Below are 27,649 nucleotides of genomic sequence, written 5' to 3' on the forward strand. Positions count from 1 at the left end.
TTAGCTAAAATGTCTTTGAATAGCACTCGAAATCATGTAGTATGGAGAGGATTCTCATCTGATGAATTTGAACAAATCTTAGACAAGGAGATCCGTTATCCTTATATGGATCCCCAAACGGATCAAATATTAATCTCCATGCCTTACATCCATATAATGGCCTAGTGATTAGAATACCTGGCTCCTGGCTTTCACCCAGGCAAGTCAGGCTCGATACTAGGCGTCGGAAATCGTTTTTGTTTTTAAAATTGACATTTCGATTTGAAAAATAATAAAGTCGGAAATTGAAATTTACTAAACGCAACAGCAAGTCACGGAAATTGAAATTTACTAAACGCAACAGCGACTTGCTGTTGCGTTTAGTAAATTTCAATTTCCGACTTATCATCGACTTATTTCGTATGCTTTAAATGATGACGCACGGGTAAAGATTCGCGGACTCAACTGTATTGTATGTTTAAATATTGTATGGTAGTAGTTGTGGATGTGGTGAAGAATTTTCAGAATTTCACGTAAATTTTAATACAACAGATCTAAAACAAATTACAATAACTTGAATGTAAGGAGTAAAAATGTTCGTTCATCGAAGCGTTGTTTTTGTGTGTATTCTCGTCGTTATGTCCTTTTTCGTCACCCAGTAACCCTGGCAAATGAACTTGGGTCACTTCGTTCGGCAATCTTCGGTAATACGCACTTGTACAATAATTGGCAGAGTCTAATAAATTTCAAAGTCAATGTACTTAACATATACTCCCCCACCTTGAAACCCCAAAGACCGGGTTTCAATAAAAAGTCTTAAAGAAAAAGTCAAAGATCATATTAATTATAGTTTTCAAACAAAAGTTATTGATCTTGGTTAGGCAGAACACATAATTTCACAACCGGTCGTTTAATCTCACCAGAGTTTGTCTTTATCACAACCGACCGCACAATATTGTCACTTCCGGTGTAAGTTTTTAAAATTCTGCCTAACTGCCACTTCAAGGCAGGAAGTCCATCATCCTTTACTAGAACCATGCGTCCAGGCTGGATCAGCTGTTGGCAATTCTCCTTCCACTTGACCCGCTGCTGAAGATGGGATACATATTCTTTGGACCATCCTGTCCAAAAGTGCTGTAATATCTGTTGCACCCTTTGGAATCTTGAAAGACGATTTTCATTAATGTCCATTAAGTTTTGTTGTGGTATACTCGTCAATGAAGATCCAATTAATAAGTGTGCAGGAGTAAGAGGGTTAGGGTCATTAGAAAGAGGATAGAGTGGTCTAGAATTGAGACAAGCCTCTATTTGATATAAAACCGTGGTAAATTCTTCAAATGTTAAAATTGCATTACCTACTACACGTTTCATGTGGTGCTTAACTGATTTAATGTTTGACTCCCATAATCCACCGAAGTGGGGAGCACGTGGAGTAATGAAATGCCATTGAATACCGTCGATTGAGAGGTCTGTAATAATGTGATCAGCATTTGTGTTAAAAAATTGTCTGAGTTCGTTATTTGCTCCCACGAAAGTGCCGCCGTTATCTGAAAAGATTTCGGAGCATTTACCGCGTCGTGCCGTGAATCGGCGTAATGCCGCTAAGAAGCATTCTGTCGTGAGATCACTGACAACTTCTAAATGTATAGCCTTACTGGCGAAGCAAATGAAGAGAGCAATATAAGCTTTAGAAGTTTTGTAATTACGACCCTTTCTATCTCGTAATAAAACGGGACCAGCATAATCGACACCAGAAACCGTGAAGGGACGTGAAGGGGTAACTCGTGACTCCGGAAGATTGCCCATAAGATACTGTTCGGGTTTATTGTTAAATCTAAAACATCGGACACAATCACGAACAATTTTTCGAACCAAATTGCGCCCTGATATTGGCCAGTAATTTTCTCTTAAGGAAGCAAGAAGTGCTTGAGGACCAATATGTAAAAGTTTCAAATGCTCATGGCGAGCAATGAGTATCGTGAGGTGATCTTTCTGAGGTAGGACTATGGGGTGTTTCTTGTTAAAATCAAATGACGAATGATGTAAACGACCGCCAACGCGTATTAATTTTGTTGTTGTATCAAAGAATGGAGTTAGGCCAAGAAGTTTACTTCTTTTGTCAATTTGGTTGGAATTGGAAAGTGCATCATAATCATATGGAAATGACTGACGTTGTACGAACCTAATTAAGGTTAAAAGGGAATTATTGAGTTCTATTGTGGTCAAGGGACCTGTTATTCGTAAATGTTTATGAATCGACAGATTGTCTTTAATCTTAAGACATAAGCAAAGACGCGTGTTAGTTTATTTAATGAAGAATATTTGTAGTAAAAGGTAAATTCGTTGTTGATGTGATGAAACACAAGAGTTTTGTTACGCAGTTCAGGTAATTCAGAAGTTATACAAACTTCTTGATGTTTTGTATATTGAGGCCATTCTTCTTGAGGCAAAGTGAGCCAAGAAGGGCCATGAAACCATATGTGGGAATTACTGAGCGAAGAAGGACTTATACCTCGTGACAGTAGATCTGCTGGATTATCATAAGTATTAATATATTTCCAAAATTCAGGGTTGGTCAGTTTATGTATTTGTGAGACTCGATTTGCTATAAAAGTCTTAAGTAAATGGGGAGAGGTGTTTATCCATGAAATAACAATTTTAGAGTCAGTCCAATACGTAATGTTTTTAAAGGAGACATTTACAGATGAAGTGACCTTTTCAACAAGTTCAGAAAGTAGTGATGCCCCACAAAGTTCGAGTCTTGGAATGGTTACAAGTTTCATAGGAGAAACTCGAGTTTTAGCACAATAAAGATTTGAAGTGTAATTTCCAAATGTATCTGTGCAGCATATGTAAATACATGCACCGTAAGCCGCCTCCGAGGCGTCAGAAAACCCATGAAGTTGAACAGAAACTGGGTTAGAAGAAAGTACATGTCTAGGTATTTTTAAAGTGTTTAATTTTGTAAGTTCGAAGTAGTATTTCGACCAAAGTGTGTAAATACTTTCAGGAACAGATTCATCCCAACTTATCTTGAGTTTCCAGAGCTCTTTAAGAATAATTTTCGATATAACTGTTACGGGTGAAAGTAACCCCAAAGGATCAAATATTTGTGCTGTACAGGATAAAATCTGTCTTTTGCTAATCTTTAAGTTAATTGTGGAGGTATTTATAGAATATTGTAGGGAATCACAAGACGGATTCCAAAGTAATAATAGTGTTTTGTTATGTTCGTCAGAACCAATATGCAAAAAATCAGGATCAGAATGATTTTGTAGAGACGAATCATTGGTAGTCCATTTTCTCAGAGGAAAACCGTAGGAAGATAATAAATATGAAATAGTTTCCTTGATTTCTCGGAGTTCTTCCGATGTGTCACAACCAGTTAATAGATCATCTACATAAAAATCGTGCAAAATTATAGAGGAAATTTTTGGGTATTCGGAAATATGTCGATGAGCAATTTCATGAAGAGACCTAATGGCAAGAAACGCTGCTGATGCAGTACCGTAGGTAACAGTATTCAGTGTATAAGCAGAAATTTCATCATTTTTATTAAATCTCCAAAGGATCTTTTGAAGGTAACGTTGTTCAGGAGTAAGGAAAACCTGACGATACATTTTAGTTATATCTGCACCCAGTACGAATTTATGTTGACGAAATCTAAGTAAAATGTAAAATAAATTATCTTGTAAATGAGGGCCGACATACATGATGTCATTTAATGAGTAGCCTGTGGTAGTTTTCGCACTACCATCAAATACAACTCTTAACTTTGTAGTGGTTGAAGTTTCTTTTAAAACGCAGTGATGAGGTAAGAAGAATCCAGAATTATCATTAGTGTCATTTATTAGGGACATGTGACCAAGTTTAATGTACTCACGTATGAAGTCATGATATTCTAATTTCAATTGAATGTTATTTTCAAGTTTTCTCTCTAAGTTTAAAAAACGTTTTTTGGCAGTAGTTAGAGAATCCCCTAAAACTGATGGAGATTCCTTTAGTGGAAGAGTAGTGATAAAACGACCATCACAATGGCGAGAAATATGCTGCTTAAAATGATTTTCACAATAGATGTCTTCTTCGGAAACAAACTTAGTTTTAGGACACTCCTCTAGTTCCCAAAACTTTGTGAGCTGTGAATCTAATTCACTGGTAGAAGAAAAGTAACAATTATGTTGGGGGTGGTGTTGAATATTTGTTGGAATTGGGCCAGAAATTATCCAACCAAGAGTGGTTTTTTGAATGATCGGTAACCCAGGACCAAGTTTGATTTGTCCCACGCTTAAAATATCCCAAAATGTGTCAGCTCCAATAAGAAGGTCTACTGGACCAGGTTTTTCAAAATTCTGGTCAGCTAGAAGTAATTTTGTTGGAATATTGAGCTGGGAACGATTGATCTGTATGTAAGGTAAATTACTTGTTATGTTGGGCAAAATTAGACAAGATATTTTTTTCGAGAAATTGTTAATATCTGATTTAAATGTTAGTGATGTCCGGAAGTTAATATTGTGAGTTAATTGATTAATTCCCGAGATCGAAGTGTTGATTTTTTCCTTTGAAAGTTGTAAAATATCACAAAATTTCTCGGATATAAAGTTGGATTGACTTCCGTTGTCCAAGAGTACTCTGCATTTATGTGAGTTGCCGAACTTGTCAAAAACGTTAACAACAGCAGTTGAGAGTAGAATATACGGTTTAATAGCAGTGTGAACACTTGAGCTTATATGATGTGTTGAAGAGAAGTTAGAGGTAGAAGTAGATTCATTTGACTGCAGCCCAGTGTTTGGAACATTGGAAGGTAATGAAGATTGAGAAGAATTGTTTTCTGTGGAAACTGAATTTGAGGATTGTGAATTCTCGAAGTGTAACATAGTGTGATGGATCTTTCCACATTTTCTACAACCAGTAGAACGACAATCCTTAGTACGATGGCATGTGCCAAGACAATTAAGGCATAAACGTAGACGTTTTGCATTGTTTAACCTATTAGTAGGATTTAGTTTTAAGAAGTCAGGACAATAATATATTTTATGTTCCTTGTTACAAAAGTTGCATTTAAACCTATACTCTGTGTTAGAAACAAAGGCTCTTGTTTCAGACTTATTACCTTTGTATCGTGGTGAATTTTGATCCTGTTTATTATCATTGTAGTTATCTAATGACTCTAAGATACGACATCGTTCTTTTAAAAATTTCAGTAAATCATCTAAAACTGGTAGGTTGTCTTTACAATTTTGTGACTCCCAAGAGCGTCTTGTTGAGTTATCAAATTTAGTTGTTAACAAATAAATAATCAAATCATCCCAGTGTTTAGTGGGGCGTTTTAAAACTTCTAAAGCACGTAAATGTTTTTGTGTATTGTCTAGAAGTTGTCTGAGACCTTCATTTGATTCTTTTGTGACTAGTGGTAGGTTAAAGAGAGCTTTAATGTGATTGTTTACAAGTAACTGTTTATTTTCAAATCTTTCGATCAATAAAGCAATGTCGTAGTTTGCATCGCAGACTTGCAAAGATTTAATAGTGTCGGCAGCTATGCCACGTAATGACAGACGTAAGTAATGAAACTTTTGTACATTGGAAAGTGAAGTATCATCATTAATAATAGAATTAAAACTGTCGCGAAAGAAGAGGAATTGATCAAACGATCCATCAAATGTAGCTAGATTCAATGGAGGTAACTTAATGTTGCTTGTATTTGTAGGCCCAGCTGCTGTTGAACCATTGACAATACGTGAATCAGACGTTTCAGTAGGTCGTCTAGATAAAATAAGGTTTTTGATGTCAGATATTATTTTAAAATATCTGTCCTCAAAAGTCTGCCTTTCAATGGCATGTATTGTGTCATAATTTTCCTCGCAGTCAGGATCATCAGTTTCAATAAGCAGCTGAACCTCATTAAAAACATCTAAAAGCTCTTCGGCTTTGGATAATCGCATTTCTAAATCTACGAGGTCGATAATTTCATTATTTTCTATACTTCGAAAATATGTTGTTAAACGTGTAAGAGCACCTTTAGTGGTCATTCTCTTTGTTTTGTTTTGGTCTGACATTTTTGACAATTTGACCAAAATTTATGAGGATGCAAAATAATTAAATATTATGTATGTATGTGGCGTATATTATTATACAGATATAAACAATCAAAATGTGTTTGATGTTTAAAGAAATAAATATTTGATCTTCGATGAATGTAATTAAATAAAAAGAAATGATTTATTCAAGTGCAGAAAACGGAAATAAATGTTTTGTAATTCAATTATTATGTACGTAAGAATTATTATTAACGTTTAGTTACGATCTGTCATCATAAAATAAAAAATCAGCTAGCACATTCACAATGAATACGAGAGTAGGTAAAACGTCAAATATGTCACTATTCGAAATAAATATATTAATTTAGATTGAAACTCATGTACTTAAAATATTTATCAAATAGAGACTGAAAAAATGTGAAACTATAAAAAGGATTCAGTATTCAGTGTTGTAAATAATGTAGCTTCCTGGGGTTGATACAGCGGGTCAAGTACGACGTCGGTTCGTAGAATGTAAAGCTGCTATTTTCTTTTGTAGTTCTGCTGGCACTGTAGATTCGTTGTTCGAAGGACCAATAGTTGTGGATGTGGTGAAGAATTTTCAGAATTTCACGTAAATTTTAATACAACAGATCTAAAACAAATTACAATAACTTGAATGTAAGGAGTAAAAATGTTCGTTCATCGAAGCGTTGTTTTTGTGTGTATTCTCGTCGTTATGTCCTTTTTCGTCACCCAGTAACCCTGGCAAATGAACTTGGGTCACTTCGTTCGGCAATCTTCGGTAATACGCACTTGTACAATAATTGGCAGAGTCTAATAAATTTCAAAGTCAATGTACTTAACAGGTAGGACGGTATGTTTTTCGATCAGTTGGAAAACAACACATGTCCTTTACTTGTGTACAGGGCCGGCGATAACGGGCCTGCAAGGGATGCACTGCAGGCGGGCGCCCTTGTTTGGGGGGCGCCAAAATTGGCTTTTTTCTGCTGTTGTGATACAAAATATTAATTTAAAAGAAACTGAAGGGCGCCTATGCTAGTTTTGCAGGCGGGCGCCTGATACCCTAGCGCCGGTACTGCTTGTGTATTTTGACTGTTTCTTGCTGACAATAAAGAAAGTCTTAGTACAAACATTAAAAATCATGGTTCATTTCGAAAACAACATAAGTCCACAAAATTAAAAACTTAATATCAAAAAACTAAGTAACATTTAGTCTTTTTCTTGTATATACATACGTAATATATCTAAATTTCTATCTATTTTGACTGTTTCTTGCTGAAAATAAAGAAAAACATTAAAAATTATGGTTCATTTCGAAAACAACGTAAGTCCACAAACTTAAAAACTAATATAAAAAAATACGCAACATCTAGACTTTTTTTGTCTTTCAGAAAGATGCATTTATAACCCATAATACTTATATAAAATATAGTATTACCTCAGAATATCCAACTATTAATGGAAAGATTTTTTACGTTCCCTGACAAATTTACACATTGTAACATATATTGTTTTTGCAATGACCGATTAAATTGTTTTTATAATACTTACCACGTTTTTATTATTTTATGCGACACAATATAAAAAAGTAGGTATTATAAAAACAATTATTTTTCAAATCAAAATGTCAATTTTAAAAACAAAGATTTCCGACGCCAGGAATCGAACCCGACTCGCCTGGGTGAAAGCCAGGAGCCAGGTATTCTAACCACTAGGCCATTATGGATGTAAGGCACGGAGATAAATATTTGACATATAAGTTGTAGGGTCTTTCCATCTACTTTCATATTTTATCCTTTCTTGCCTAAAAGCGCCGCTTTTGGGCCAGCTGACACATCAGTTGTTAATAAGCTTTGTAACACCTAACTAAATAAAAAAAAAACAGCCTTGCTAAAATGCTCCGGTCAAACTTGATGCTACCTCCCAGACTATAAGGTATTCTAATATGATAAAACTCAAACAAAATATTCATTTTAAGAAAACAACAGTCCGAATGAAAAAATATACATATTGTTGTGATTCTGTTTATTAATTTTATATATAAGTTATATGAAATATTGTACAATCGATAAATGATATTCATTTATAATGAAAAACGTTTTTACACAAGGGAATTAAGCTATTCATATTTCGTCATGTCCCTTAGCTTTAACCTAACTTGAAAACAAATCTTCAATGCTTATCTCAAAAAAGCTGGGGTCTCAATTCCAATCTTTTGCTGGATTATTTTACCATAACCTCCTCTTCCAGAATCATAATCAGTCCTATATTCATCACGTACCTAAAACACTCTTAGTTAATTTTACTAACTAAAATATGGGACAACATTTAGATAGAGAGTTCGCGAAGATATCTATAAAATTACCACCCCAATTCAAAAATGGGTCATTTTTGATGGCTTATATCTCCTAAACCTGTTGTCCGATTTAAGTGATTTTTTTAATATGTTATAGCCTTATTACTTGACAATAGGGCTTTTCATTCACAGTCATTTGCTTCGAGCTTCTGTCATATGTCGTATAATCCATGTATATTAATATTATACACAGATTATACAACATATGACAGGAGCTCGAAACAAATGACAATCGATGAAAAACCCTATATCGTTATAATAATATTGTTGCTAAACAGGTAAATTTTCGTTGTATACCGAGTGTACAAATCAAACTGTGTTTTATTTTTAAGTTTGCATCACCCTGTGGAATATTCTAGCATTTGTAGAATACTGAAATTAAAACTTAACTATAGTCTCATGCTTTCTCAACATTTTGTTTTTTGATTGATTCGCTTATGTTGGATAATAAAAAAAAGTTAGGTGCTTTAACAACTACACATGTTTTTTATCAATACGATTTATATACATCAAACTGACGATTTATTTATTGCTTTAAAACCGGTTGAGTTGACTTTGACTTTTGAATTGACTTTTTAAAAACACCCTGTATTGATAAAAAACATGTCTAGTTGTTAAAGCACCTAACTTTTTTATTATCCAACATAATCGAATCAATCAAAAATAAAAAATGTTGAGAAAACATGAGGCTACAGTTAGGTTTTAATTTCAGTATTCTACAAAGCTAGAATATTCCACAGGGTGATGCAAACTTTAAGAACAAAACACAGTTTGATCCGTACATCCGGTATACAATGAAAATTTACCTGTTTAGCAACAATATTATTATAACGATATTGTCAAGGAATAAGGCTATAACATATTACAAAAATCACTTAACCCGGCACCTGCCACGTGGGGTGCTACTAGCACCCCATAATACATTTTTATCAAATATTTGGTATTTCAAGTTTGTTAACCGTGCTGTGCGTCCTAGTAGCTTTCTATCATATTATATAGCATAGATTTGTTTTCGTTTGAATTATTGTAATAACTGATTTAAATTATTAATAACATAGTCTCTATACTCAATAAATCTTATTTTTTTAGATATTTCACTTCACCTCATTTATTATGGGTTGGTACTTGCTAATTTGCTTAAAACACCTTTTTAATTTTATTTTTTAACTTTTATAATATATTAGTAGCTAATAAGTTAATAAAACATGTTTTTTTATATTCTTTTGTAACTCAACACATTATTTTGTTTATAAACAAGTAGATCACAGAAAATTTTTAAGGGGCGCTGTGAGCACCCCACGTGGCAGTTGACGTCTTGAAAAGCCACGTGGCAGGTGCCGGGTTAAATCGGACAGCAGGTTTAGGAGATATAAGACATAAAAAATGACCCATTTTTAAGGTGGCCAGTTAATTTTGGCCCAGAGTGTATAAAACATGAACAAATAAATCGTGGACGTACTGGGAAAATCCAGCAACTCACAAAAGTAAAGTTTTGAGAAAAACGCTTAAACATTATTACACCTTATGGATTACATCTTAAAAATCGGGTACACTGGCTGTTCAAGTTTTAATACCTAGATATGGTTTTAAAGGATGTTAACCAGAGGTAGTGTGAACATACATGTACATAGAAATATTTGGAAAAACATTATTTTATTCATAAAAACTTAGAAAAAGATGGAGTTAGTTGATTTTCTTTGTCATTGAAGGTATAAATTTAAGCACGGTGGATGACGAATTTGGAGATATACGGTTTTTCCTATTAATATATTGTTGTTTTTGGATTGAATGGTAATTAAATCTCAAAATTGGAAAAAATGGAGTTAGTGGATTTTCCCAGTATGCCCACGAAATATTTGTTGTTTGTTTTGATATAGTTCTTCCACTCTAAATTTGCACACAGTTTTATTTATTTATCAATAAAGTTTATTTGGTTTTATATTTATAAAAAATAAATATAATATTTCCCCAAAGGTGCGATATATTAAAAATTATTAATTGTTTTTATATCATTCACTCGATAGTTTTGTATTTCTCAATTTTGGGTAATATTAAATTATTGTTATATAATATAGTATTTATCTTTATAATGGTAATAGTCAGTATGATGTTCAAGCTGTTTAATGTTGAGTCCATCAATCGCCTCAACAGTGAAAAAAAAAACAATTCAATAAAATGACTTTGTAAAATACCTCAACCGGGATAATGGCCATTTCCTAATTATTACATTGACAGTAAGTACTTGTCAATGATACTACACAACGATGTATGTTTCAATTAATGTTTTGATTTAACTTGTTTGAAAATGATTCGTGACATTTGGGTAAAGATAAAGTGGAACAACTAGATTAATAATTGCAGTTAATCATTAGAATTTTTTTGGCAATTGCCCTGATAGATTAGTAGATAGATTTGGCAATAGAGTCAGCAGATTTATTCTAAGAGCATAGCAATACAGCCAATACACTAAATTTCTTTAGACTTGTCTATCTTCACAAACTCTCAATCTAAATGTTGTCCAAAATATGTTAATAATAATCCTACTAGAAGAAAAAACAGCATATCGATGGCTTAGTATGAAAACCTTGTATTTCAAGTAAAAGCTGTATGACACTATGCATTTTCTTGTATCGTTTCTGATATGTCAAAAAATGCATAGTGTCATACACAGATACAAGAAACGATATCAGAAACGATACAAGAATTTGTGTCAGGCACAGATTCTTGTACAAGAACTGCGCCAATTTCTGTGCAAAGAGCAAAATCGTAAAACCTGCTGGTAAAACATCTAAATTCTAAATGTCATAATGGCGGCTGAAAATGAGATCATATGATTTATGTCTTGATGAATTTATTTGTGTTTCTGTAGGTATTATTTATAAATATTTTATTGATACTTAATATATCATTTGGTATGGGCTACTGTTCTACTAATAACCATAATATATTTAGCTCCTAGTAAAGTTCAAACTATGTATAACTTTGGGTTTCATGTTGCATAATTCTTTACTAGAGGAAAATACAATAGTTCCTAATTTGGATCAAACTGAAGATAATTCTAATGCAAATATTTTAGCACAAATATCAAAACAAAATAAAAAACACAAATAATCAACAGTCAACGTAAAAATTCTGGTTAACATTAAAATGTTAAATTTATGTTTTTAAAAGTTTATAAATTTTATAAAATCCTTAAAATCAGCTGTGGACGCAGTAGTACCATACCAATGTAACGTGACACAGGGTGACAAATAAAATTTCGACAAATCACGTGCCGAATTTCATACAATTTTCGATACAAGAACTTGCATAGTGTCATACAGGGCACAAATGTACGTACAAGAAACGATACAAGAAAATGTATATCAGAAACGATATTAGAAATGATACAAGAAAATGCATAGTGTCATACAGCCTTTATAGACAATTAGACAGGAGAGACTTTAAACTGAAGCATATGTACTCTAACCTAAAAACCAGAGCAAAATGAATAAAAACATATTTTTTATTCAGAGCACATTTAGATCATAGACATACACTCACCGGCACAAAATTCTGCCACTAAAATTTTTTGGTCTGACAACCTATAACTTTATTATTTGTACTCCGATTTTCAAGATTCTTGCATGAGTTTGTGTTGATATCGTTAGCTATTATTCCAGTTACAAAAAAAATTAGATGGCATTATACGGGGCTGAATGGAAGCATTGTATTTTCTACCAACTTTAAAAAGTCTGAGGAAAATTTGAAGAGCTGATATTGTTTCATAGTCCTATCCTATTATCCCGGGGGTATCACTAAGGTTTTTGTTTTTGGAATTATCCAGATGTCTCTTTTCTTGTAACAGCTGCGCAATTTTTTGGAAATAAAAACACTGATTGACTTATAAATATAAATATTTTAAATAGGGATTGATAAGATTAGAATGGCCCGCATGCAGCCCAGATTTCAATACTATCGTACATTTATGGGATGAATTGAAAATAGCTATTCGCCATCATCTTAGGCCTCCAGAAAATTTGGTACAGTTATGACCCTGGTAGAGGAATATCGGGATATTCCACAGGCAAAGATAACACATTTTATTTATTTGATGCCAAAATGATTGCGAGCAGTCGTTGCTGCGAGAGGTGGACATACCCACTATTGAATTGTTTTGTTGTTAGTATAGTTTTGTGTTGTTAATTTTAGTGCGTTTTTGATAATTTTTATTAAATTAACCTGCAAATCAGTGTTTTTGTTTACAGCTTTAGCTTTTAATTACAAGAATAGAGATATTTGGATTATTCAAAAAACAAAATTTTAGAAATGCCACAGTATTTTTTAAAGTTAGAAGAAAATACAGCACTTCCATTCACCCCCATATAATGCCATCTAAGCAAAAATTACGAGAATAATAAAATTTTGTTACCGGAATAATAACAAACATTATCAATACATATAATTATACCTTGACATCGAGGCTTGAACTTGAATGATACTGTCAAAATACGTTCCGTATTAAAATATAAAAATTTAGTGTAACAAAGTGAAAAATAAACTAATACAAACAAACTATAGTGAATTTAGACAGACGACAGTGCTCCGGATAAAAATAGTTCGTCAAAATTCAGCAGAAACTAATGATTAAGCATTGCAAAAAGCATAATAACCTCTCAAACAATTAATAAACAACAGACAAAAACATTCCAAGAGGTGAAGTTCCGTCGAAAATAAAAGCGAGGTTGCCGGCTATTGAAAAATTTCTGCAATAAAGCCGAATCATTAATACGAAAATCTATATCTGAGTAAAACTCCAAAGTGCTGAGAAGGGTTGACGCTCCGCCAAGTCGATTGGGCTGACCCCCTTACCGCGGTACAATGGAGCAGATATTAGAAAAATTAGAGAGAATGGATGAAAGAAATGTAAGAATCGAAAGCAAAATAGATAAAATGCAAGTAGACCTGGATAAATTAAATAAAGAAAACGAGCAGTTGAAAGCAGATAACCAAGCAATGAGAACTAAAATCACGGAACAAGAAGTTAGAATCGAATTACTGGAAAGACAAGCCAGAAGAAAAAACATAATAATACAGGGGGTCGAAGAAAACCAAACAGAAAGCGAACAAGAGATGATAAATAAGATAAAGGGGATAATGGAAAAAATCGACGTACAAACAAACCTAAATGAAGAACTGGTAGAGATGAGAAGAATAGGTAGACAAGGTGATCCCCAAAATGTACCCAGACCCATCTTATTAGAAATGAAAAAGGAAGCTACGAGAATGGAAATTCTGAAGGCTGCTAAAAACCTAAGAGGAACTAAAATATATATCAATGAGGACTTCCCGAAAAAAATACTACAAGAAAGGAAGCATCTTCTCCAGCACATGAAAATGGTACGCCAGGAAGGACACACAGCCGCACTAAAATACAACAAATTATGGATAAATGGTGAACTGTTCTCACTGGAGCAACTAGAAGGCATGGATGTAAATTACTGGAAGAAACCTGAAGAGAAGAAGAGTAACGCTAGGACAATAAACGACAGATCCCCCTATCTGATGATATAGATCCACGCGGAAAATTGATAAAAATGACGTCAAAAAACTAACAGAACATATAACAAAAGACGGCGACAGTATAACGGAGTTGGCAATGAATACGGAGACATGAAAATATTTTGTAAGAAAAGACGCAAAAACAAATAAAAAAAAAATAAAATAAAAGACAAAAACAGGAAAATAAGAATAGGAACGTGGAACATCAAAACACTTCTAAGACCAGGCAAAATGGAAGAGTTGGCAAAAGAAATGACAAAATGCAGGATGGGAATACTAGCGCTACAAGAAATAAGGTGGGCAGGAGAAGGGATGATCGATAGAAGAAACCATACAATGTACTACGCAGGAGAAAGCAAACAGGGTCGCAATGGAACCGCCTTTCTAGTTAGTAATAGCGTAAGAGACAAGATTATTCACTTTAAAGCGGTTGATGGAAGAATATCATATATAAGAATGAAAAATAAACAAGCAAATTTAACATTTGTTAATATATATGCACCTACAGAGAATGCTCCCGAAGAAGAAAAGAACGAATTCTATGAGAAACTTGAAGAATTGTACGAAGAAATACCAAAGAACGAGATACTAATCCTGTTAGGAGACTTTAACGCAAAGATAGGGAAAGAAGACACGAACAGAGAAATCGCAGGAAAAGAAACGATCCATCAAAATACGAACAACAATGGCAGGAGAATATGTAATCTAGCAGCAGCAACCAATACTTTTATTATTAGCACCCAATTCAAGCACAAAGTAACGTGGCTAATACCTGGAACGACAGACGGAAACCAAATAGACCACATCCTAATTTCAAAAAAATGGAGAACAATTGTACAGAATGTGAGGTCCTACAGGGGAGCCAATGCTGATTCGGATCACATTTTGGTGATAGGCGACATGAAATTGAAGATACTTAAAGACAAAAAACGACAGAAAGAAAAGAAAGAGGTGGAATAGGTCAAAACTAAATACAGATAATGCAAACAGAAAATTCTGCACTAAAAAAACTACTAGTCCTAAAACCATCGGACATAGATGAAACATGGGAAGACATAAAAGATAGTATTTTAACAGCAGCAGAGGAGACGATAGGAATAATGAAAGACAATAAAAGAAAAGATTGGTACGATGAAGAATGCGAGCAAGCTAGTAAAGGCAAGGACCAAGCAAGACACAGGTGGTTGGCCACAGGGAAACAAGAAGATTTCCTACACTATAAAGAGAAAAAGAAAGAGTCAGACAAATGTTGCAGAACTAAAAAGAAGAAATGGATTGAAGACTTATTGCTGGAACTCGAAGCTAATAGTAACGATAATGCAAGACTATATAAACACATAAAAGCACAGAATAAGAAAAAGATACCGGCAAATATTGGAAAAAAGGAATGGGAAACACACTATAGAGAATTGTTCAAAAATAAAGGCGATGCTGAAAATGCAGAAAATGGAGAACAAACAGAAAATAGGAATGAAGAACAATCAGAGCCTCCCTCATACAACGAAGCATTGGCGACCATAAACAGATTAAAGACAAGGAAAGCAGCAGGATCAGACGACATTATAAATGAGTTCTTCAAGAAAGGGGGAGAGGAACTAGCCCACAGAATCCACAAGCTGATAGAACGAATATGGGAAGAAAAAAGGCATGCCGAACGACTGGAATTGCGGTCTGATAACACCAATCCCTAAAAAAGGTGACAAGACAAAATGCACTAACTACAGGGGAATCACGCTGTTAAATACAATGTACAAAATATTAACTAATTTGATCAGACAAAGAATAGAAAAAGAAACGAGAACAAAAATAGGTGAATACCAACATGGATTCAGAGAAGGTAAGTCAACAATAGATGCAATACACATTGTAACGCAAATCGTCGAAAAAAGTTACGAGCATGGAATAGATCTACATATACTGTTTATTGACTACAAGCAAGCCTTTGACAGTGTAATAAGGGAGGAGCTAATTAATGATATGAAGCAACTAGGCATTCAAGAAAAACTAGTAAGTCTCACGAAAATGACGATGAAGGAATCCAAAGCACGAATCTTAACAAAGGAAGGCCCGTCAAATGAAGTACAAATGGAGGTAGGTGTCAGACAGGGAGACTCCCTATCAACAACATTATTTAACATTGCCATAGAGGGTGCAGTAAGAGCAGCCAAAATTAGGGAAACAATTATCGAATCTTCAGCCCAACTGATAGCTTATGCAGACGATATTGCACTGGTTACTAGAGATTTAAAAACCATGCAGAATATAATATTAATACTAGATAAAGAAGCAAAGAAGAGAGGGCTAGTAATAAACCAAAGCAAAACGAAATACCTCAAGTGCTCAAGAGAGAATACGAATATCGAGAAAGAAATTAAGCTTGGAGCATATACATTTGAAAGAGTACACCGTTTCAAATATTTGGGAGTGATGGTGAATGGCAGAAATGATAGAACGGATGAAATAAATGAACGCATCCTACTGGGTAATAAAACCTATTGGAACTACCAAAAATTCTTGAAAGAAAAACACATTAGTAAGACAACCAAATTAAAAATTTACAAGACTGCAATCAGGCCAGTGATCACCTATGGTGCAGAGACGATGTGCCTAACACAAAAAGATGAAATGAGATTAGAAATCTTAGAAAGAAAGATAATTCGACGAATAATGGGACTGGTGAGGATAAGTGTAGGCGAATTTGGAAGATTAACAAATGAAGAAATTAAAGAAGTCATCCAGGGTGAAGACATAATCAAGTTCGTGAAGGCGCAGAGGCTCAGGTGGCTGGGACACACAGAAAGAGACTCTACGCTAAAGCGAATAACTGGCTGGAGACCAACAACAAAGAGACCAAAGGGAAGACCCAAAACAAGATGGAGAGATCAAGTCTTGGGAGACATAAAGAAGCTGAGAATCTACAATTGGAAGGAGCGTTGTAAGGACCGGAAAGAATGGAGGAAAGTTGTAGACAAAGCCAAGTCACACACGCTGCTATAATAATAAAAGACAACAGCGGACTGATTCTCCACAACAAATGAATCAGAGAGCCCAAAAGGGCGGCAAACACTCCGCCAGAAGTGAATAAGCCATGATGATGATAATTATACCTACAAACTGATGCAAGAATCTTGAAGATCGGAGTACAAATAATGTTATAAATTGTCAAACTTAAAAAATTTTTAGTGGTAAAATTTTGTGTCAGTGAGTGTATAATACCTAAACTGCACGCTACTATCTAACGATTGCGACAGAGAAAACTGAGGCTATTAGGCCAGGACTAATCAGAGGACTTTATCAAATCGGCGACAGTGGGAAAGTGATGTGGTCGATAAACCCAACGTCATTGGATAAACCCTGTTGATTAGAAAGAGACTTCTGACCTAATAGCCTCGGTTTTCTCTGTCACAATTGTCAGATAGTTTTAGGTATTATATCGTCGGTATACTGCGAAAACCAGATAAATGACAAATTTTAAAATACTGAGTTACGTATACCAAAATTCTCAGCTTTTTACGCTCTACATACAGGTAAAACTCAATAAATGATACGACTTACCATTCAGCAGATAATTTGTGTAATAAACAAATAAGTTACACCTAACCAACTTTTCATTTTCAAATAAAACAATATATCGCTACTTACTTCCATAAAATCGAAGTTCTGTTGCATGTAAAACCAACTAAGCGCACATTTATATTTGCCGGACAACAATATATTTCTACTGCTGTATATCTACCATATTCAGTAAAAAGGTGATAAGTGTCTTTAATACAGTGTGATTTATTTTGCTTTACAGGTAAAACCAGGTAAGTGATTCCACCTAGATCTTAAATTTAGGTTTAATTAGCTAGGTCTCTTAACTTTTTCAAACTAATGATAGAATATTATTTCTGATATATGCATCACACTAGCTTATCGAATATCAAATACAACTGGTCCGCTTAATTCAAAATAAAGCACTAAACTTTAAAAACGTTTTTTCTCGATTTCAGTATTTTGACATTTACCTGGTTTTCGTAGTACCTATACCGACGATATGTCTATGATTTAGATTTTTACACATATATTTTAGGTTAGAGTATACAGAAATTCAGTTTAAAGTCTTTCCTGTAAAATTGTCTCTAAAATGAGATACAAGGTTTTCATACTAAGCCATCAATATCTACCATTTTACTGTCAGAAATAAATGTGTCAATAACATTACCTGAATATGAAAATATCAACCCAAAAAACAAAAAGCTTAGTAATAGCCAAATAATCAATAAGATGCAAATTGGAGCTAGACAATTAAATTATACTAATCCAAGTAATGAAGCTTAAAATAGGACAAAACCTCGCAATTTTTACAGAATGGATCAATTTGCTTGAAAATTTGAGAATAAGTAGTGGATAGTCATCCATGATAGAGGATCAAAATCTATATGATGCCGAAAGGCGCTTTTACCATGGGGGGTGGTTGCCACCCCATCTCGGGGTGGAAATTTGTTCTTATATTTTAATCGCAAAAGTTGGTAAAAACGTTCATTCTAAGTAAAAAACCTTCTATACATTTTTTTGATAAAATTGATAGTTTTCGATTTATTCGCTACAGTAAGTTACGGTTAAAAAATCAATATATTTTTTGAAAAAAAAAAAAGGAAATCCAATTGGAAGCATAAAAATGTAAGTTAGAGGTAGCGTTACCAGGTGTCCCGATTTGCGCGGGACGTCCCGATTTTCAGGGGCCTGGGGACGCGTACCGATTTGTACCTGATCGGGACACTAAATGTCCCGATTTTCACCCACGAAAACCAATTTCAGGAGGACTTGCAGTGAATTTTATAACTATGTTATAAAAACAAGGCACTAAAAAAATATAATTTTAATAAAAAATAAATAATTTACTTAATCTACGACTTTTTTGTAATTTCGTGTGATTATTATTATTATGTAGGATTAAATACAGATTATAGAAACACCTTGTAGTCCAGTAAATAAACGGTAAATACGGCGATACCGTGTAATTTTCAGGATCAACTCCGAGTTTCATGAAAATTTGGACGGCTTGTACCGTTGGTTGCTTTTATTCGGGAGGTGACAGTCACCCCTAGTTGAGGTGAAAAACCGCGCGTTTAAAATAAGTCAGGAGATGGATAAATTGACTAATTCTAAACAATTTTAGTTCTATAGAATTTTAACTTAGTTAATACTTTTCGAGTTATTTATGATTGAAAATGTTTATTTTTCGACAAAAAAAATCATGTTTTCAGGCGATTTTCACAAATAACTCAAAAGTAAGTATTTGGTCGAAAAAAATATTGTTAGCAAAAATGGAGCATAATATAAAAAAATGAAAAAAATTGTGAACTCGTAAGTCTATAGACCCAACAAAAGCAAATTTGTAGCTAATGAAAAATACGTTCTTATTAGTCAAATTCCAAATCAAATATTTCAACGTGAAATAACCAAGAAATGAAGCACTTTTCGGGAAAAACCAATTAAAACTTTTTTTATTAAAGCTTTATATTTATGTTTTAAGTTTCTAGCATCAAAACTAAGCGAGTTAGGCTCAAAATCAAGTTTTGAGCTTCCTTTTTTGATTCCAAGACTCTTTTTTTTTTTGGTAAAAAATCGTGAAAATTCTCCCCTACTTAGCCCTCCAAATGAAATTAATCGTTACCGCTGAACGAGTCTTTCTGTAAGACAAAAACCAATTTTTGTCTTACAGAAAAACAAACTGAATCTATCATATTTATAAAAGCAAAACCTACCTACTTTTTACTCCTTGAGATTTTTAGTATCCCTTTTTGAAAAAAGGGCATTTTCCAATATTTCAGGAAAATTTTTTTTTGCTATAAAATCAAATTTTTTCAATACTAAGCACTCCCAACGGGTAAAAAAACAATACATACACATTGTATAAAGTAAATGGTAAAGCGGTAACGATTAATTTTATTTACGCTGCTAAATAGGGGGAGATTTTCACGATTTTTTTTTTACCAAAAAAAGGGCCAACTTTATTTTGAGCGTAACTGGCTTAGTTTTAATGTTAGAGACTTTTATATAAAACAGAATTAAAGATTTTTTTAAACACTTTAAAAAATTTTAATAGGCTTTGCCCGAAAATTGCTTGATTTTTTGGTTGTTTCAAGTTGAAAAAATCGATTTGGAATTTGACGAATAAGAACGTATTTTTGATGAGCTACAACTTTGCTTTTACTGGTTTTATAGACTTTCTGAACATAACCATTTTTTTTGCTTTTTTAAAAGCTACATTTTTGCTAAGAATATTTTTTTCGATAAAATTAAGTACTCGAAAAGTATTGACTTAGTTTAAAAATTATATACAACAAAAGTTTTTTAGAGTTAGTCAGTTGATCCATTTTGGGACTTAATTTAAACGCGCGTTTTTTACCCCCGAGAAGGGGTAACTGTCACCCCCCAAGTAAAAGCAGCCAACGCAACGGTACAAGTTCAACTTTGAAGTAGACAGTAAGTAGAACCTAAATCCAGATTTTCATGCAATTCGGAGTTGACTCCGAAAATTACACTCCTAAGCGGTTATTTACTGGGCTATTGTTGTTTATTTATCCCGATCTACAACCCTAAATCCCGATTTGTTTTTGCTTATGTACCGATTAAAAACAAATCGGACCTGGCAACACTAGTTAGAGGTGTTTTTAGTCATTGGCCTTATTCATTCTTCTTTATTTATGTATTATTAATAGATTCTAGAAGTTTGACTGGCTTAGAATGATTAGTTTTTAAAAGACGAGTTAAAAGCGAATAACGGATTTTTGTAGTTTGGTAAAAAATGCTGCTTTCTTCAGAATAGAAAGATTAGCATCAGATATACGAAAAAATGTTTAAATATGAAATTGTAGGTTATTTAATTCCCAAGAACTTGGTTTGAAACAATTCTTTCTACTGCAAAAATTGAGTGAATCGTAAATGAGTATATTGAAAACGTTGATTTATTCGATATAAAACTAACACTTTCGATAGTGAATAAATCGAAAACTATTAATTTTATCAAAAAAATGTATAGAACATTTTTTGCTTATAATGCATGTTTTTATCAACTTTTGTGGTCAAAACATAATAAAAAATTTCCACCCCCGAGATGGGGTGGCAACCACCCCCATGGTAAGAGCGCCTTTGGGCATCATATAAATTTTGATCCTTGGAGTATCCACTACTTATTCTCAAATTTTCAAGCAAATCGATCGATTCTGTAAAAATTGCGAGGTGAAAAGCTTCGGTTCCTGGATTAAACAAGAAGTAATGACTTTCAAATACCTGGGAATTAATCTATTAGCCAAAAATAATATCGAAGAAGAGGTAAAACACCAAATAATTAAAGCCAGTAGAACAGTCAGATGCCTAAACTACACAATTTGGAAAAACAAACACCTAAGAGTGGAAACAAAGGCCTGAATATATAAGTCAGTTATTAGGCCAGTTATGACTTACACGACCGAAACAAGACCAGATACAAGTAAAACACAAAGACATCTGGAGACTAACGAAATGAAGATCTTAAGAAGGATTGCTGAAAAAGGACTACAGGACAGGGTAAGAAGTGAGGAAATCAGACGCATATGTGGGGTAGACAATATAAATACCTGGGTAAAGAACAGAAAAGAAGAGTGGAATCAACACATAAGCAGGATGTTTGAATCAAGGATAGTAAGAATAGCCTGGGACGTCACTGTTAGGCAGAAGAAGTATAGGATGCCCAAGGAAAAGATGGAATGACAATTTAGGGACAGAATGAAAGGCACCGTTGAAAAAAAAAACAGGCAGTACTGCCTATATAAAAGAAAAAGAAGAATAATAACATTACCTGTCCTCCTGTTTTTCCTCTACCATATTGTCTACCTTCTATAAATCCTGCATCCCAATCCGTTCTTACAATCCTATCATCTAAACGAGTACCATTTATATACCTAAAAGAAAAATTTGAGCACTGATAACAATCTAAAGTTCCAGCTTAATTTTACCTTAAACAGTTTTCTGCATCAGCTCTGTTATAGTATTCTACAAAACAAAACCCACAGGGTGTCTTCTTATATTTATCCAAACCCATTACAACTCTTCTTATGTCTCCACATTTTGAAAAGAGCTCATAGATCTGTTCTTCAGTTGTATAAAAAGATAGATTTCCAACGTATAATGTGGTTGATAGTCTTAATAATCCGTCCTGTTCGGCTCTAGTACCCTGTATGTATAAACAAAAAGTAATTATTAAGAATCCTTAAATTAATTAGTTTTATGTATGGTTACCTTGAAATGTTGGTCTCTGTAAGAACTAAGTTCTACGGAAGGTGAGGTTACCATCGACATTGTTTTTAGAAAGTTTATAATTTGGCAATTTTGAGATTAAACTATTATTTATTTACTGAAAACTCCACAACACAAATCACAAATTATACAAATTGACAATTGACCTAAAATCTAATAACTTTTAATTCTGTCTAAATCCTGACCCACTACTGTGTGCCGTGTAATTTGGGTTGCCTATGTCACAGAATATATAACCACACAGAAGCGAATCTAACTGTCGTTTCCATTGATTTTGTTGGGACCGAAATATTTGACCTTGTGTACCAGTTACAGAATAGAACTTGATGTTTTAAGGAATAGACCATTCCTAATTAGGTAATATTTTTGACAAGTTGTTATTAATTAAATATGAAATATAAAATTTAACTACAAAATATAAATAAAATATAAAATAAAACATATATAAATATAAAATTTAACTATAAACAACTGTCACGTCAGTCGCAAAAGTGAGGTTGCATCAGTTACGTTGACACATGAGCATGAAAATAGGGAGTTTTTGTGCACACAAATACGTAAACGTAACGCATCTTATTGACATATACGCTTGCGCATTAATGGTTGAACTCCCGTATCGCGATACGTATTTTGTATTTAAGAAATACACTCCCTAATAGGGAGTTTTTGTTGCTACGTAACGTACGCATCTCCGTATACGTAAAGCAACTAACGTGTCGTAGAGGATGAATGTTAAAATAGGTAGTTTTTGTAACTGCCTTAACGTAACGTAAAGCAAATCGTAAAGTCACTTTTAAATTCCGTTGACATTCAAAAAAATAAAACAATGTTCACACAATATACAATTAATATACAAATGTAAAAAAGGATAAATGAATAATGAAATTGTATGGTTTTAATCGCTGTGTCTAGGTACACGCTAACGTGTACGCAAATAAAAAAGTTAGGTACACGCGAATTAAACTTCATCAAGCCAGTGACGTCATTATTTAGCGTGCGCGGTGACTTTATATTTTGGTACACGCTATTTTGATATTTTTAGTGTTTGTTGTTTGTTTGATAGAAAATATTTTTATTAAGGGAAGGGGAAGGGAAGCAAAACTATTCAGATGTTTGAAACTTAATTGTAATAAAACAATATGCATATAAAAGTATATATTCAGGTTAGCAAAATAAATATTAGTTAACATGATATATACAAAATACTGCTAAAATAATTTTTATACGTAAGTTAATTATACCAGTTTATTTGGTGTTTATTTTTATTTATACAGGGAGTTGAACTTGTTACGATTTTCATAGAAAATTGGTTATAACTTTGTAAATATCCTGTATAACATAATAAACCTTTATATTTTTGTGATATGGAAGTTAAGAAGATTTCGAACATAAAATAAAATATAGGGTGTTCCATTTAAAAAACATAAGTTTGGTCCGAGAGTATATTATCGAACGCCCTGTAACATTCTAACTAATTTTAGTAATTTTGTAATATGAAGCTCAAAGTTTGCTAAAATTTTTGATACTAACTTTTATTGCTATCTATTACTTGCGGATCTACTGAGCTTTATCACACTAATCAATCGCCCCGTATATTTTATCTTATTACTTCTGCTACCGTTAATCACGAATTTTTGTCTCTTATCTTTTTCATACTGTTTTAGAATGTTGTTAAACTCATTAAAAGAACTAAATAATTGTCCACACTCCATATAGTTAATTAAAAAAAAACACTAAACAAGTAAAAAATAAGGAAACTCTTTACAAATCAATATTAAAGTGTAAACATAACGCGATTAGACAAATTCTAACCACACTCTGACACTCGCGATACTTAGGCTACGGCTCCACGGGCTGGAAATTGACGCTAGCAGTAGCCGCAAAACGAACTTAAGGTTCCGCAGAACGGAATAGGAATAGCCGAACGGTACCGACTACAGGACTTGTGCGTAGTCGGTTCAGTTCGGCTATTCCTATTCCGTTTCGTGGAACCTTAAGTTCGTTTTGCGGCTACTGCTAGCGTCAATTTCCAGCCCGTGGAGCCGTAGCCTTACAGATACTTAATACCACAGCATACACGCGGCTCAAATTAGCGTGTACCAAAAAACCCAGTCATAGTACACGCTAAATAATAACGTCACTGACTTGATGACGTTTAAGCGTGTACCTAACTTTTTTATTTGCGTACACGTTAGCGTGTACCTAGACACAGCGGGTTTTAATTGCTTCTATTTAAATATAAAAATATTATTTTTTCTTAGGTTAAAATTTTTTTATTTTTGTTTATACCTACTTTTTAGTTGTAAATAATTATTGTATACCTACATCAGAATTACAGTAGGTATAATGTAAATAGTGTGGTAATATTTATTTGAAAATTTTACTGAAACTAGGTCATTTGTTTATCTAGTTATTAATTGTGGTGATCACTGTATTTCTTAAATTAGTACAAGATTTGTTTGTTTTGCTTTATTAATAGACAACTAAAAACAATAAAATTTTAAATCTACTATGAAGTTCCAATTTCCAATTACAAACAGAATAATTTTACTCAAATAGACTAAACCAATAACCAATATAACCTTAAAATGTTTATAAACGGATAGTACGCTGATGAAATGTTCATTTGGTAGGTAATCGGGCAAGATCCTCGTGTGCATTCGGTGACTTTCGGCTCGATAAGGATGCGTATGAACCTAACGTACCAGCCCGTAACCTTAGGTAATACGTATCGCGATGCGGGAGTTCAACCATTAATGCGCAAGCGTATATGTCAAAAAGATGCGTTACGTTTACGTATTTGTGTGCACAAAAACTCCCTAATTATGTTACCGTTCTCGGCAGGAGTTTCGCTTCTGTATGGTTATTTATTCTGTGCCTAGGTGAACTTGAATCGGCGAAATGGGCATACAAATAATTCGCAAAATTAAATTCTAACAGAGGGCGCTAAAAATTTCAAAGATGGACGACAACGCTAGGAAAACAATTCATTTTGTCATTTGAATTCACAGTTCTAAAACGTTAAATTAAAATCATTTACAGGAGTGTTTTGCCAAGCCAAAGTAACCACTAAGTTTTGCAACTAAGACATCTTGTAAGTTAAAGGCGACTCAAAATTATGTTTAATCTGTATGCATTCATTAAAATTTGTTGCTAACTACTGATTTGTTTTTACCTTTTTTTCATAAAAAAATCTGGTCCCCGATAATCACACAGCGTTCTAAAAATTATTAATCTATCTTAGGATTTCTAATTTTGTTTTTAATTTAATTAATAGGTGCACTATAATTTATTTTACACCGACAGATAACAATTTTTAATTAAATAAAAACTGGAAACTTGGAAACTAAGTAGGTGAATTTATTTTATAATAATTGTGTTCTGGAAATTACGAAGTGGTCGGGATATTTTTCATAACAAAGTACATTATATGTACAGAATATATACTACATTTTATTCATTTATTTAATTTTGCAGTCGCTTAAACATTAAAAAATACTACGTTTAATACAAACGTTAAATTAACAAAATGTGTGATTTGGCATTGGTTAATTTAGGTCATTAAGTAGAGTATAATAGGAATGAATACTGAGGAACACTGCAATAGTTTTTTTAAGTCGAAATTATTGTTAATTACAACATAAACTGACCGCAAATATGTACACAAGTTAATGGCAAAGTCAATGTTTTCCTTGAGTTGATGAATTTCAATTTCGCCACCAGGCGTCGCCCACTTTGCGGTTCCTCGCCAATAAAGTTTTGCTGTATTAAGGCCCATTTATACATACCCGGGCCGTGTCTGTTCCGGGTCAGTGCCGAGTCCGGGTATTTTTAATGCAATATTTACATACAACCGGGTTGTGGCAGTGTGCGTACCGGGCCGAATAAGAGAGGAAAACGCTATAATATCTCTGCGTAAAAGATAGTTGAAAATATTTCGGCTTGGATAGAAGATCTCACCTCACAATATCAATTGCTTGTCTGTTTTCCAGCAGTCGCGTTCACAAAACAATAAAATCGTGTTTATACAAGTCCCTGCGATCTGTGTCATTTTCGTGCATCGCCAGTGCCGACAGCAAAAATATCGGCTGGAATTAATTTCAGACCGGGCCCCGTCCGGGAAACGCCAATGTATAAATATACTCATAAGAGTACATATCGCACACCTAGATGTAAACTACTGTAACTCAAAATACCTTATTTTTCAGAAGTTGACAAAAACTGATTTTAGCTAATGTAAGGCAGATATAAAAAAAAATTGATAGTATTATAAAGATAATGGTTTTTAGTCCGTACTTAAGGTACTCATTTTTTAATTAATGTGTTCAAATTTAAATAATATGGAGATTTTTAGTTACTCCAGTTTTATACTAGAAGTACGCACTATTTTTGCACAGTATCTCAAGTTAGTTTACTTTACTTGCACGCTGTTGTTCTGCTTCTTTTTTCAAAATTTCTAATATTTTGCTTCCACGGCCTGTCATTTTCCTAAAAAAACAGAAAAGTTGATTGATATTACCAAAATATTCATGTAAAGTAGTGCAACTCAAAAAACATTATTTTGTCACAAAGTTATTTATGCATCTTACGTAGGGTCAAAGCTATAGTTCAAAATGTCACAATTAATTTCTTTGGATTGCGAAAATTGACAAACTTCAAAAGACTAACTGAATAAATGAAGGAAAAATTTTATTCATCTAAACTACTGTAACTCTGAAAGCAATAATTTTTTCACGATAAGTAAAGTAATTTGAAATATCTCAAAAAAATGTATCATATATTTCCACCAAAATCAGTACAACTAAAAATAATATCAAATCACTATTTAAATCGCCAAAGAAATGTTCATGTAAACTACATTAACTTGAAATAGAAAATGTTACTTACCTACCACATATTTTTCACGTAACGTGCTGTAACTCAAATTCAGCGAGTTTACTATCGACATCCACTTACGGTGACTGGAGGATAACTGAAAATGGCGTAGTAATACTCGAACCGCCCGGTTTAAAATCTTTCAACTAAAGTGACGTTTAGCGTCATCTCTCGGAAACTATTCAAGGTATTGTTACGTGGGTTTTATTTACGTATAGATCTTCAGGTCAAGAATTTGAAAATTTTGTTAAGTCGAAATGGTCAAATTTTGAGTTAACGCAGTTTACATCTAGGAGTGCGATATTGTTTTTTTTGGACCGGGCCCTGTCTTAACACGGAACGGACACGGCCCTGATATGTATAAATGGCCCTTTAAAAATTCACATTGTAAGGCATGAATGAATCAAAATGTAGTTACTCAAAGTGCTCAAAGTCAGGCAAATATGCAAGAGTCCATATGCATATGCATTTGCATATTTTTGTATTTTCTTTTTAATTTTGCATATACTGGTATAAATTAAAGTGCATATAATAGGTTTTCAAAACGGATTTATTTGTTGATTCATAGTTCAAAAAT

At 33.4% G+C, this 27,649-nt stretch overlaps 2 protein-coding genes across 2 annotated transcripts; both read right to left on the reverse strand.

Moving 5' to 3' along the window:
* Positions 1–533: 533 nt before the first annotated feature.
* LOC126883632 (uncharacterized) lies at positions 534–6,032 on the reverse strand. The gene is made up of 2 exons (XM_050649285.1): positions 4,208–6,032; positions 534–715 (listed from the first exon to the last, which is right to left on the reverse strand). Exons 1-2 carry the CDS (start codon positions 6,030–6,032, stop codon positions 534–536), a joined length of 2,007 nt encoding a protein of 668 aa, XP_050505242.1.
* Positions 6,033–8,025: 1,993 nt separating this feature from the next.
* Positions 8,026–22,360, reverse strand: LOC114333327 (nuclear cap-binding protein subunit 2). The gene is made up of 4 exons (XM_028283187.2): positions 22,180–22,360; positions 21,897–22,114; positions 21,740–21,842; positions 8,026–8,298 (listed from the first exon to the last, which is right to left on the reverse strand). Exons 1-4 carry the CDS (start codon positions 22,237–22,239, stop codon positions 8,197–8,199), a joined length of 483 nt encoding a protein of 160 aa, XP_028138988.1. The 5' UTR covers positions 22,240–22,360; the 3' UTR covers positions 8,026–8,196.
* Positions 22,361–27,649: the final 5,289 nt, after the last annotated feature.

This window comes from Diabrotica virgifera, chromosome 4 (genome assembly GCF_917563875.1).
Source record: "Diabrotica virgifera virgifera chromosome 4, PGI_DIABVI_V3a".
Taxonomy (NCBI): Eukaryota; Metazoa; Arthropoda; class Insecta; order Coleoptera; family Chrysomelidae; genus Diabrotica; species Diabrotica virgifera.